This window comes from Tachysurus vachellii, chromosome 11, assembly GCF_030014155.1.
Source record: "Tachysurus vachellii isolate PV-2020 chromosome 11, HZAU_Pvac_v1, whole genome shotgun sequence".
Taxonomy (NCBI): Eukaryota; Metazoa; Chordata; class Actinopteri; order Siluriformes; family Bagridae; genus Tachysurus; species Tachysurus vachellii.
The window spans coordinates 24418419-24431737 of record NC_083470.1 but is presented as its reverse complement, the minus strand read 5'-3'; the positions used below and the strand labels follow the sequence as shown (position 1 = coordinate 24431737).

The window sequence follows — 13319 nt, the reverse complement described above, 5'->3', positions numbered from 1 at the left end:
TTTTAATCTATTTTTTTATATCCATATTATCTCTCTCTCTCTCTCTCTCTCTCTCTCTCTCTCTCTCTCTATATATATATATATATATATATATATATATATATATAAAATCTTTTAATATTATTTATATCCATATTATCTCTATATATGTCTCTATCTATCTACCTATCTATCTCTCTCTCTCTCTCTCTCTCTCTCTCTCTCTCTCTCTCTCTCTATATATATATATATATATATATATATATATATATATATATATATATATATATATAGGCAAAAAATGTAATTAGTGCAATTAGAGTATATATATATATATATATATATATATATATATATATATATATATATATATATATATATATATATATATAATTTCTCCCAGAATTCCACTTTGGCTTTTAATCTAAAATAAGCATAAATAAAAACACACATATTCGTTGTTAACAGATTGAACAATCGCTTGCAAGCTGTTTGGGTTTTTTTTCTCTTTTGTGAATTTATTTAAATTAATTGATAATGAATTTATTTAGTTACCTCGGATTTATTGTTAAATTAAAACGTTGGTTAAATGAAGGAATAAAGTAATTCGTTAGGCAATTATGCCAATACTTGACACATTTTAATGACAATACTAATGTATAGTATTTTCCCACAGAATTCCACTTGTTATTGTTTTTCTTTTATGTAAATTATACATGAAGAAAAAAATGGTCATTGTTGTCTAATTATTGGACTGAATCATTAGAATCAGAATCAGAATCAGGTTTATCGGCCAAGTGTGTTGACACACACAAGGAATTTGGTTCCAGCTGTTTGTGACTCTCAAAAGTACAGACATAAATAACACTATACTATACAAACTGTACAAGACAATGCAGACGATGAGATACAATTTAGACAGAATGAGTATTAAATATGAATACAGAATATATGACTGATCAGTTATGTACATAAAGTGTGAGAAGCACATGGTAGTGCAAATAACAATATTGTGCAATATTATGCTTTTTGTACAATATACAGCAGCAGTAGTGTGTGTAATGTACACAGATGATGTGATTTTGATAATGCAGTACTTATAGATATGAAGCAGGGGAAAGAAACTTTTCCTGTGTCTGGCAGTTCTGTAAAGCAAAGTTCTGTATTGCCTGCCAGAAGGGAGGAGCCGAAAGAGGTTGTGTTCAGGGTGAGAAGGGTCAGTGGTGATTTTTCCTGCCCGGTTTCTGGTTCTTGTATGGTACAAGGAAGCACAGAGTGTCAGAACCGTCTCACCTGGGCTAAAGACAAAAAGGACTGGACTGCTGCTGAGTGGTCCAAAGTTATGTTCTCTGATGAAAGTAAATTTTGCATTTCCTTTGGAAATCAGGGTCCCAGAGTCTGGAGGAAGAGAGGAGAGGCACACAATCCATGTTGCTTGAGGTCCAGTGTAAAGTTTCCACAGTCAGTGATGGTTTGGGGTGCCATGTCATCTGCTGGTGTTGGTCCACTGTGTTTTCTGAGGTCCAAGGTCAACACAGCCGTATACCAGGAAGCTTTAGAGCACTTCATGCTTCCTGCTGCTGACTAACTTTATGGAGATGCAGATTTCATTTTCCACCAGGACTTAGGACTTGCCACCTGGACACAGTGCCAAAGCTACCAGTACCTGGTTTAAGGACCATGGGATCCCTGTTCTTAATTGGCCAGAAAACTTGCCTGACCTTAACCCCATATGGGGTATTGTGAAGGGGAAGATGCGATATGCCAGACCCAACAATGCAGAAGAGCTGAAGGCCACTATCCAGAGCAACCCGGGCTCTCAAAACACCTGAGCAGTGCCACAGACTGATCGACTCCATGCCACGCCGCATTGCTGCAGTAATTCATGCAAAAGGAGCTCCAACTAAGTACTGAGTGCTGTACATGCTCATACTTTTCATGTTCATACTTTTCAGTCAGCCCAGATTTCTAAAAATCCTTTCTTTGTATTGGTCTTAAGTAATATTCAAATTTTCTGAGATACTGAATTTAATTTAATATAATTTTCCTTAGTTGTCAAGTTATAATCATCAAAATTAAAAGAAATAAACATTTGAAATATATCAGTCTGTGAGTAATGAACGAATATAATAAAGTTTCACTTTTTGAATGGGATTAGTGAAATCAACTTTTTGATTATATTCTAGTTATATGACCAGCACCTGTATATATACACACACACAGTTTATCAATAATTTCATCATATATTTTTAACACAACACAAACTTAATCTGTGCTCCACATACTGCGTTGTCATTTTAAACTTTCTGGTTACTTTATTAAAGTTTATTACAGCAGCTCCATCTAAAACTCATACAATCCTAAAAGCGTGTGTGTGAAAGAACATCAACTGGACATGCAATAAAAAAATGTTTTTATTCACCAAGTCTTAAATAATTAAGAACTGCAGAATAAATGTTGGAACCATATAGAATTATTTTTATGTTTTAAGTAATGGCACCTCGACGACCACAAAAAGTGCGAGTGGGCAATCTGCAGACAAAGTGCTTTTATTTGGTGATGTACAAGAAAACACATTAAAGAAAATCGTCAAATTCAAAATCAAGTCTTTCATTCCCACAATATGAATTTAGTGTTAATTGGGAACAATTGTTGAAAACAAAAAAAACAACAAAAACAAGCTTTGGTTTCGCAGACTGCGTTTTACTTTTAACAGAAATTGCAAAGAAATTACATTTTTTTAAAGCTAATTTTTACTAAAATTCTAATATTACAACCAAGAACAGAAATATCAGGTTAACAAATAAAACCTAAACTGTAAAATCAAAATGACATGAACTGCATAACAATTGTCCCCCCCAACGTAATACAAAGGTCATCACGTGTGACCTTTTTACAGGTAGTAGAGCAAGTCGTCCAGGTTGACGTTGGGCTCCCTGTGGATGCTCTGACCGACCAGGAAGGCCAGTTTGTGAGCGTACTGACACGGTGCAGGAACTCGCACAATTCCCTTAAATGGGGGAAGAAAAAAAAAAGACATCATGAGAGGTTGAGAAACTAAAATAATACAGTAAACATCACTTTCAAAAACTGTTTCAAAACAAACATTATATATTCATCTACACAGAAAGCTCAGTGTGTGTAAAGATGAACTGCAACAATCCACACCATTGCAATCAGTGGAAAACAGAAATACCCACTAGCATGTAGTTACAGCTAATCTTTAACTCTGCATTTTTTTTTATTATTTTTTTTAAAGACTTTTTGACTTCAGCCATCATGCACTAGATTATTACTTGTCTCGATTTACAAAACATTCCCATAAAATTTTGGCAGAAGTCTGTAACAATGCGATAGGATGCGTTCTCGCATTTAGATCAGACGATGCGAATTCTCTAACGATGGACCTGCAATCAAAGAAATTGTCTACATCCTGCTTACTTCGTCAATCGGCATGATAAACAAGAATTATAAAACATATGAACACAAACGTGTACGTGGCTTTTACCTGCCAGTTATAATACAGGTGACAAAGCTTGTAGGTGAGTCTCTGCATGTGGTCTGGTTTGAGGCCACTGCTGTCGTACACCACGTTGTAGTGAGTAGGGGAGACGCTGCCCATGCGCACGGCCTGACTCACAATGAAGAAATCGTACCTGACAAAATCAAGACATCAGCATTTTAAAGCACAAACTGCAATGGAAACTGGGATCAGAATGAGAAAGAGAAAACAATCAATTCACTCTAACTAAACATCTAAGTTCAATTAAAAATCTAAACGCACCACTCAGGCCGGGTTACTTCAGTGTCGATGACCGTCCCAGGAGGAGGGTTGGACAGTCTGGCATCGAGGAGAGTGAAAAATCTGGAAGCGATGCGTTTTTTCACCACCACCACGGTCAGCTTGGGCCTGTACACAGAAACCGTAGTGGGTGAAAGAACCCCCAAAAGTGTGTCACAGCGTGTTAAGGAATTGTGTTGAGTCTCACGCATAATCTTCTCCCATCGCCTTGATGGACTGCATGATCTGAGGCACTTCGTAGTTGACGACGCTCTGCAGCATGCCGTCGCCCACGCCATCGCGGTACACGATTATGCGAGATGGCAAACATTTGTTGTATCTGAAGTAGGTCTTCAGTGCAGCTGATAAATGAAATCGATGTGAAAAGTAGAAAGATAAATATAGTTACTACAGAATCAAGTAAACGAACATCTGCCTGTTACCGACAGAAACAAAAGGAATCTGTCCTGTAACGATATACATAACGAGCATGTTCGGCACAGAGGACGTCACACACCCTGCAGAGCCACTTTGAGTCCGTCGATGATCTCTTGACCACGGCTCTGTAAGACACACTTTGAAAACCACCTGAGAGAAGGACAGTTACTTGTGTCATTACAGAGCAGTGCCACATACTTCCAGAACATTTATACACAATTCAAGCAATGGTGACATGGAAGCAACCTTAGAAGAAATTGGGAATACACAGGATAACATCCCATGAGATTAACAGATTAAATTCTGGTCTGCTGGAAGAAACCGGAGATACACAAACTGAAATCTAAAAGCCTTGTTGTTCAGTACAACCTTTTTAAAATGGTTTAGTGTGTCATTTAATTAATTAATTAATTACCTGGACATGCCCTGGTTGAGGTTGGCCACCAGTGCACCGATGGATCTCTTTCCTGCAGCAGTGTCGTGGTAGCAGTCGATACCCACAATCATCAAGTGCTTCAACTGAAAGGGGAAAAGAAGTCAAAAAGATGTTTCAATAGAATACCTTTATGGTTAGGAGACACCACTGAGAAACACCCAGCGCTTGAGGAACAGAACAGTACCGGGATCTCGACACTCCACAGCTCTCCTCCCATCTTGCAGTTCATCTGCAGGGCAATTTTTGTGGCTATGGTCATGAGAGCCTGAGGTTTGGTGAGGGTGCGCGCCACCACACACTGGCTTGGAGTGGGACATTCCACACACAGGTACTTCTTCACACAATCATATTTATCCTTACGGTTGGTGGGCAGGATGACGACCACCTTATGGACACATACAAGATTTATAAAGACTAGGCAGGTTACTCTCTCTTTGTAGTCATATGTAGTTTTACACAAACAAGTGTCAGGCTTGATTTTACAAAAGCAAAACCCACCATTTGAACTTGTTGCCCCACATTCTGCTGCAGAGCTCTCAGAAGAGCCTCCTGTCGATCGTCGTACTCGATCCTGCTCAGAGAAAAAGAGTTAAAAAGGAAAAAGTGTGAATGCTACGCTGCTTTTTTAACAGTTAGGACATGATACAGATTACTCTGGATAAAATAGATGCTAGATTTTAAATAGCTCTGCGTTCCAATTCAAAAGAAGTTTATTTGTTGAGATGATACACTTCTGTCTAATTGATCGACTGCAGCTAAATATTGATGACATAAGGACAAAGTTCTGCACTACCTAACTGATGACCGGTGTTTGATGTCGATCAAATGCAGTTACACACTAACGTCCCTTTCGTGAAGTGAATTTAAAATTAGCCCACGAGACAGAAATTCTCTGCATCTCCCAAAAATTCCTTTCCCAACACTGGTTAAGTGAGTTGCCTCACATTCCTGGCCTCTGCATTCGGATGCCCATGGGCCCAGACACTTTGTTGAGGGTCTGCATCAGGGAGTGAGCGATGTCAGCGTTACGGCGTGTAAAGAACATCAGCCAGTTTCCCAGAGGTATGCTGTTGATCAGAGGAAGTCCTCGCATCTCTTTAGACCAATCCGCGACCCACGGGTTGTACTCGTACTGCACGTGCACACACAAATATACTCGATTCAGCAAGAGTGAGTCAAGCGCATACCCTTTTGTGTGTTCGTTCTGTGGTTCCTCTTACGGCTCTTCCTCCCTGGAGGATCCTTTCAGCAGGAAGGACTCTTCCAGTCAGATTCAGCATCTTGTTCTCAAAGTTTAGACCCCATCTTCCGAGTGCATCCTGAGCGCTGGCGTTCCTGGAAGAGATTCGCTTTGAACAACGAGGCTATTTTACTTGAACGTTAACGCCACAATATATGCATGATATCATGTAAATTTGTTTGCTACACACAAAGTAGTAATTTAAAATATCTACCATTCAGCTATTTAAACTGTAGCCAGAATCACACTATATGTTCATGCATGTGTTACGTAGAAGAATCTCTGTATATACACGAGCCATATGGACACTGCATACTTTCAGTGAATCTAAAATCCACACGCTTTTCTAACAACTCTAGAGCTTCTCTCGTTGTTGACTGTTAAGTGTATATTTCTTTATACAAGTTAAAGCGCAGTCGCATTGATTACTTGTTTATTTTGCTAATGAATCTGTTGAGGCGGTTCTCCCTCTGTTCTGGGGACAGTCTGGTGTGAGTGGCAAGATCCCTCATGATGGTAAAATCGTTGCGCATGTTATCAGTCAGACCTGCGCAAATGACAATAATAAGCACAATAAGAAGTTGTCCACAATGATTAAGTGTCTGGTTCTCCTAGCGCTCAGACAGACCTGTGAGGTAGCAGAACTCCGGGATGAGTAAGGCAGGTCCTGGTGGAGGAGCTCCTGTAGGGCCCATTCTTTTAATATGACTGACCAGCAGTACCTGATTCTCATCAGTGATCTGCAGATTGTATTGCTAAAAATCCACAAAGAAATCAGAAAATAGGCTCAAGCATAAATGCAGAAGCCACAAGCGTCATTATAGCCCCGTTCACACTGCAGGTAAAAGTGGCCCAAATCAGATTTTTTTGGGGTCAAGTGACCAGGTCAGACTTCCTCAGGAGTAGTGTGAACACTCAAATCTAGCCCAGATCTGATTTTTTCAAATCAGATTCAGACCACTTCCATATGTGGTCCTGAATCAGACCCAAATCTGATTTTTTCCCCCAATTTGGCCGCAGTGTGAACAACCCAAGGCGGATTTGATGCGACTTTTACGTCAATCTACATTGACATTCGTCACAATTATGCGCCGGTGAGTACGCACACAAATGTGACTACGCCTACAAAAAGGATCAAATAATCAAAAGTTGCCCTTGACATCCGAAGGTTTTCAAAACGCTGCGTCTCTGTGCTGCCGTTACACAAACATTTAGAAAGAAAAGCAAAAGTGCTTACTTCCTCCATAACCTTGCCAACTTTAGCACAAGTCGTGCTGCGCGTGACGTCATTGTTATTGTTCGTTTGCGCACGTGGGTCAGTTCGAATCAGCAAACAGTTCACACTGGTATCTGATATAGGCCGCATTTTAAAAAGGTAATGTGAACAGACAAAAAAAAAAAAAAAAAAAAAAAAAAAAAAAAAAAAAAAAAAAAAAAACACATCAGATCTGAGAAAAATATCCGAATTGAGCATTAAGACTTGCAGTGTGAACGGGGCTTATAACTCCTACCTACCGTCATATAGTAATCTTTGAAACTTATATCAGTGTCTCCTTTCTTGAAGGTGTTGGTGGGCGTGTGGTCCCAAGCGATGTCATCAACCCTGTAGGTCTTGTTGTTATACCTTTCATTTTTTTTTTTTTTAGTAAAGCATAGATGCACAATCAGCATATCAAATACTTAAATACTGTAGCACTCGTGTGTGTACATATTTGTAATCAACTAACTGGTGTTAATTATTATAATGTCACCGATTTAAAATGCACTAACTACGATAATGTGAGTTTAAATGAGCCTAGTGTCGAGGTGTATTATTACTTGGTGAGGACGACGACTCCGACTAGCTCTTTGGTACAGACGTCAACAAAGCGCTGGTCTCCACACTGCTGTCTCAAGTTGCACATGAAGTCGAGAACAGTCTCACTGCGCAAAACCTTATGGCTCACATCAAGACACAGCATGATGCTGGACTCGTACTGCAGGATGTTGGTCACAAAGCCAGGCCAGATGGTCAGCCTGCAATAAGGAAACAGACTACAGGTCAAACACGTCAATAAGACAACATACACACGTTTCTTTTAACGCCTTTTACTCTAGTTACTTTCCAGGAGTGGAATTCTTGTTCTATCATACAAACAGCAAGTACCTGTGCTGTGGGATGTTCAGGGGGTCGTCTGGGTTGTAGTAATGACGCCCAATCTGCTGCATGTTTAGAATCTTCAGAATCCTGAAAACAATACATTTGGTCAATAAACTGAGGCTAAATAGACAGTCAATGAGATTTACTGCTGAATGCAAGTATCTTTTCATACCGCCTGAAGATAATGTTATAGAACTGCAGACATACAGGAGAAGATGGATGCAGCTCATTGGTCAGTGTGATCGTGATCTGCACTTTCTCTCCAAGCTTGTTTTCAGTCCACAGCACTGTCTCCTAAACAAAACACTTCCACCATTAGGTCCCTTACATGTATGTCTAATACACTCAAACATCAAGAAGTCTCAAATGAATTCAAAAGCATTCTCTCTAACGGACAGGAAAAAATCTGACTAAAGAGAAAATGCTAGGACAATACTCAACGTTTCCCTGTACCAAAAGCATTAAAAAAAAAATACATAAGTCTCTGACCGGAAATTTGTTTATCATGGGATAAACTGAATATTACTTTAAGAGCTAGACCTGTGCTACGCTGTTTTATGAATCCTTGAAAAATATTCTCACTACTTTTACAGGCGGTTGGTTGTGTGTGGATTGTGGAGCTAGAAAACTGTCATCTAACATGGCATAAGCCTTTGGCAGAGCTGAGACTAACTACATTTCCACCTTATTAAAAAGCAGCCCCAAAGCATACATTAATAAAACATGAAGTGTTCCTTTGTTTGTGTGTCGCCATTTACAGTGTCATGAAGTCGATGAGGCAGGAAGAGGATAGTTCCATCATAAGTCTTCGTTGTGCCTAGTACGTCCTCGTGACTATACAGCAGTGCCATGCGCACGCGCCGAGACTCCATGGGAGGCTTAAAATCCACATGATACTGGAACAGAGCCCACTGGGGCCGCGACAACAGACGCACATAGTTCGCTCTGAGCTCAATGGGAGATCCAGACAAACCTAAATAAAAAAACAAAAAGACACCAGTGTTAAGAGTTCATAGATCAACATGAATACAGCGATGATACAGTTCTTTAATACTGTACAATATACACAGTCTGAAGCAAATAAGGTATTTAAATTTGTTTACAAATCATGTTTTTCAGTATTTGAAGAACAAAACAGCATAGTAATAAACATACATTTTTACAAAGATATGCAATGCAGCTATAAGAGATTAAAATGCAAATGTACAATATTGGACATAAATTTTGCAATAAAATCACAAAAGCAAAATCTTCATTTTAATAACCTTTGAAATCACCACAGACCTGTCTTGGACTCCTTGACATGTTCCATCAGTTGGCGAGTGTTAACGCCAGAATCATGGAAGTCCCGCCTGCGTCCTCCTCTCTCGCCAAGCTTCACTTGCTGGAAGCCAGCAGAAATCTGGAGCACAGCTACAGAAACAATTAGATTACCATCATAAAAAGCTTCAAATACGTCAAATACACGAACACAGCTACAGAAACAATTAGATTACCGTCATAAAAAGCTTCAAATACACGAACACAGCTACAGAAAACAATTGTTTAATCTTAACATGTAAAACATTAATTCACAGTGCAGAGAAGAATATTAACGCGTTTCACTTAACGGGACACCAAAAGGTCAAGCACATGAACTGCTACGTAGATGCTGCCACCTTTGTACTTCGGTATACAGCAGTTATCCTGACAGGAAAAAAAAATAATCTGAGATCAGCTAAACATCGGGATACTTTGATAATTTAAAACTACCTTCTGCCGCCACCACGGGGGCAGATTTCTGTCTTCCCCTCCCTGGGAGCTCTCTCTCAGGCGGTGGTGGCCACACGGCTTGAGCTTCCTTCTGAGGCAGAGGCGGTTGCTGGGCATAAACATGTGTTAGAAGCTTTGGATACAAATGCATGATGGAAACACCCCCCCATTCAGCAACTATGCACTTACCCTTACCCTACACAATATCCTCAGTAACGGTTATATCAGAGCAATCAGTGTAATCAGCCTTTTTTTTTTTTTTTTAAAACAACTCATCGCTCCTGCCATCTATTATCATACACAATAACACACAAAAAGCCTTTTCCCGGTCGCTTGTGTGTTTTTAAGGTGGTCAATCTACACTGTGATTTTTCTACACGACCATATCATGAATTTCAACCAATAACACCCCTAATATTAATTTACACCTTTTATAGTACATGCAATGTTCTAAAAACTGTTCTGTTGAGGTTGTGATGGTAAAAAAAAAAAAAAAAAAAACTTATTTTAACACAAGCACAATGTTTACAAATAAATTTAAATAAATAAAAATTTTAATTTAAAAGCTTGTGTTTGTCTAAAGCACTTTTCCTGATGCACACCCAGAAACATTAACAATCAATATTAGTTTAAAACAGTATAAATGGTGCATCCTTACCGCGCCTGGGGCCCCAGTCTCTTGGCCACGCGCTCTGCCACGTGGTCTTGCTCTCGCGCGTCCGGACATAGCGTCTACGGTCTTCACTCTGTCTTATTCCCACTGTACTGTAAACAAATACATAAACACTTATAGAACTGTGCCTGTGGTCTTCCATTTTACATTTACAGCCTTTAGCAGATGCCCTTATCCAGAGCGACTTACATTTTCATCTCATTTTTTATATAACTGAGCAACTGAATGTTAAGGGCCTTGCTCAGGGGCCCAGCAATGGCAGTTTAGTGGATGTAGGAATCAAACCCACAACCTTCCGATTGGTAGCCCAACACCTTAACCACTAGGCTACCACATCCCATTTCCTCACTATGTTCCTCACAGTGCACACTGACAGCTTACAGTACATCACTGCGATAACTTTTTGTAGCCTTCCCCCAAACCATAATGTTGAACAATCTTTGTTTTCAGATCATGTGAGAGTTGTTTTGAGGCCTCCATGTTGCCACTCCTCGGAGGAGAGTCAAACTTGCACCTTAAATACCTTTTCTCATGATCGGATGCACCGGTCTATGAAGTTCAAGCTTAATTTGGAATTGTGTGTTCCAATTAATCAGTGCTAAGTAGTTACAGGTATTCAGGGTTTCCCCTGAAAATTTGTTAGTTAAGGCGGTAGGGGTTGGGCGTGGGGGCGTTGTTCTTTGTGAGATAGACCACAGATTCTGTACTTCATTTAACAATTATTTATTTAACACCAAATATAAAATTTGAATATATAATAAGAAAATGCAAAACATTCAAAATTGGCCTTAACAAAACAATTTTAACAAACAGTATACAAAACTACAACTATACATGTGCAAACCAACATTGTCAAAATGTACACGGTGATCAGTCACTGCTTATGGCAGAGCTGACATATAGCATTGCTACACGCTATCCATCTTGGTTTTAAAAAAAGCGCGAAGATTGTAAAAACTGATTATTTCCCACTATTAATTACATTATCTTAATGGAGTGTAACTACTGTAGCGTGTAAATAATGCACATAAATAACGTGAGCAAGAGCGCTCAACAATTATATCGAATCAACACGCACGTGCAACCTAGCAAGCAGTTGAAGAACTCAAACAACAAAATCACCAGCTAGCTAACTTTAAATTTGCAAGAACTATAGACTAATACAATAACAGGCTTAAATAAACCCAAAACATAAGTCCACTTACAGTTCACACGGACACGCGTTTTAGCAACTGGCTAGTTATCCTGGAGTCCAGACAGTGACTGACCACGTCTTTCTCTAATGTCGCACGTGTGGCGCGCGTGCCAGCTCGCGGTGTGAAGCGCGTCCGCGCTATTCTCCGAGATGTCCCTGGTATTCAAAATCAACCAAATTTAAGCACCTGTCTAATTTGGTTTTGATGCATATTGCACATTTTCTGTTCATCCAATAAACCTCATTTCACTACTGAAATATTAATGTGTCCTTCAGTTATTTAGTAGATCAAAATTAAATTGCTGATCCAAACACCCAAATATTTATAAATGAAAATTGTCAGGGGTTCCTAAACTTTTGCATACGACTGTAAAACTACAACGTATCGAATAATCAACGAAAAATACAAAACCTTCTCCAATACTCCCAGATCCTAACCTACGCACGTGCTCCACACCAAACCGCCTCGTGCGCTTAGATAACGGTTAGCACGTTTTTTTAACAATTATTAATTTTTTTTAAAAACGTAATTTTAAATTTAATTTTTTTTCGACAAACGTCGAAAAAAGTTGTAATCAATGATAAATAAATAAATAAATAAATAAAGAGTGAAAAACACAGCATCATCCATCGCGTATTTATGAGGAAAGGATGCTAACATCGTTAGCATAAAGAGATTTGTTGGGTTTAATCGTGAGAGGACGAAACTACAAGTCGTACAAAATTAAAAGAAGCAAAAAAAAAACATCGTATATTTAAGTAATTCGTATAATTCGCACTTTTTTTAATATTCCTTACGCTGTAAAACACTTTATTAAACGATTACAATGCTCGTTCGTTTAATGTACTACTTACTGCACTTAACTATTTCATTAACATTAGTTTAAAATCGTATACGGTTGAAAATATAAATATTAAAGTCATATTTTTATTACATATACCTCACCGTTATCGTCCAGCTCTGAGAAGCTCAATTAACTTTCGACCTACTACATGCACCGTCCTCTTAACCACTTCTCTTTGATGTATCCATCCGAGCAACAGTAATCGCATTCATTTTAATATATATATATATTTAAATTTATATAAATGACAATTTCTGCTTTCTTGTATTTTCATCTCTGGTCCGTATTTCATGGGATGCTATTTTAAAAAAAAACAATAAAATAATTAAAATAAGATAAGGGACTATTTTCATCGGAAGGACACTATAACTAGTTCGGTTTGGGTCGTGAGTTGGTCGTCGGCGCTACTTTTTGACGTTGATCTCAATTAGAAGGTGGAAGAAGGTGGCACGAGCTTAAAAACAAAAATGGCGGCCGTCCACCAGATGACGCTCAAACACAGATAAATACAAACCTACAGCACTTTTGCTGGGAAAGATGTTCAAAACATGCTAGTTTTCAAAATAAAAAGTCTTTCTTTTATTTTATTTATGAAAAAACGAGTTCCTATACTACTGACTGTAAGGAAATACTATACTATTGAACATGTTGGAAAAGACATGACCAAAATAAATGACAAAAAGCTGATGGACCATTATGGGAATCGGCTTAATGGCTTCCAGACCATGGTACTTTCCATCAAATTCTTGAAGTTTAATCCTAAGCTTCTATTACTGTCTGTTTGGACTTTCCAGAACATATTTTTTTTCCGGAAGAACTCAAATACTCTAATACTTTGTG

At 38.6% G+C, this 13319-nt stretch overlaps 1 protein-coding gene across 1 annotated transcript; it reads right to left on the bottom strand.

The window, feature by feature from the left end:
• Positions 1 to 2684: 2684 nt before the first annotated feature.
• piwil1 (piwi-like RNA-mediated gene silencing 1) lies at positions 2685 to 11764 on the bottom strand. Its single transcript, XM_060881271.1, has 21 exons — positions 11645 to 11764; positions 10425 to 10531; positions 9767 to 9875; positions 9299 to 9427; positions 8773 to 8987; positions 8187 to 8308; positions 8021 to 8101; positions 7693 to 7890; positions 7390 to 7498; positions 6503 to 6629; positions 6304 to 6421; positions 5855 to 5969; positions 5579 to 5766; positions 5133 to 5205; positions 4819 to 5019; positions 4614 to 4717; positions 4278 to 4348; positions 3969 to 4122; positions 3764 to 3889; positions 3488 to 3635; positions 2685 to 2989 (listed from the first exon to the last, which is right to left on the bottom strand). The coding sequence occupies exons 2-21, from the start codon at positions 10491 to 10493 to the stop codon at positions 2873 to 2875; spliced, it is 2574 nt and encodes an 857-aa protein (XP_060737254.1). The 5' UTR covers positions 10494 to 10531; positions 11645 to 11764; the 3' UTR covers positions 2685 to 2872.
• Between the last annotated feature and the right edge of the window lie 1555 nt (positions 11765 to 13319).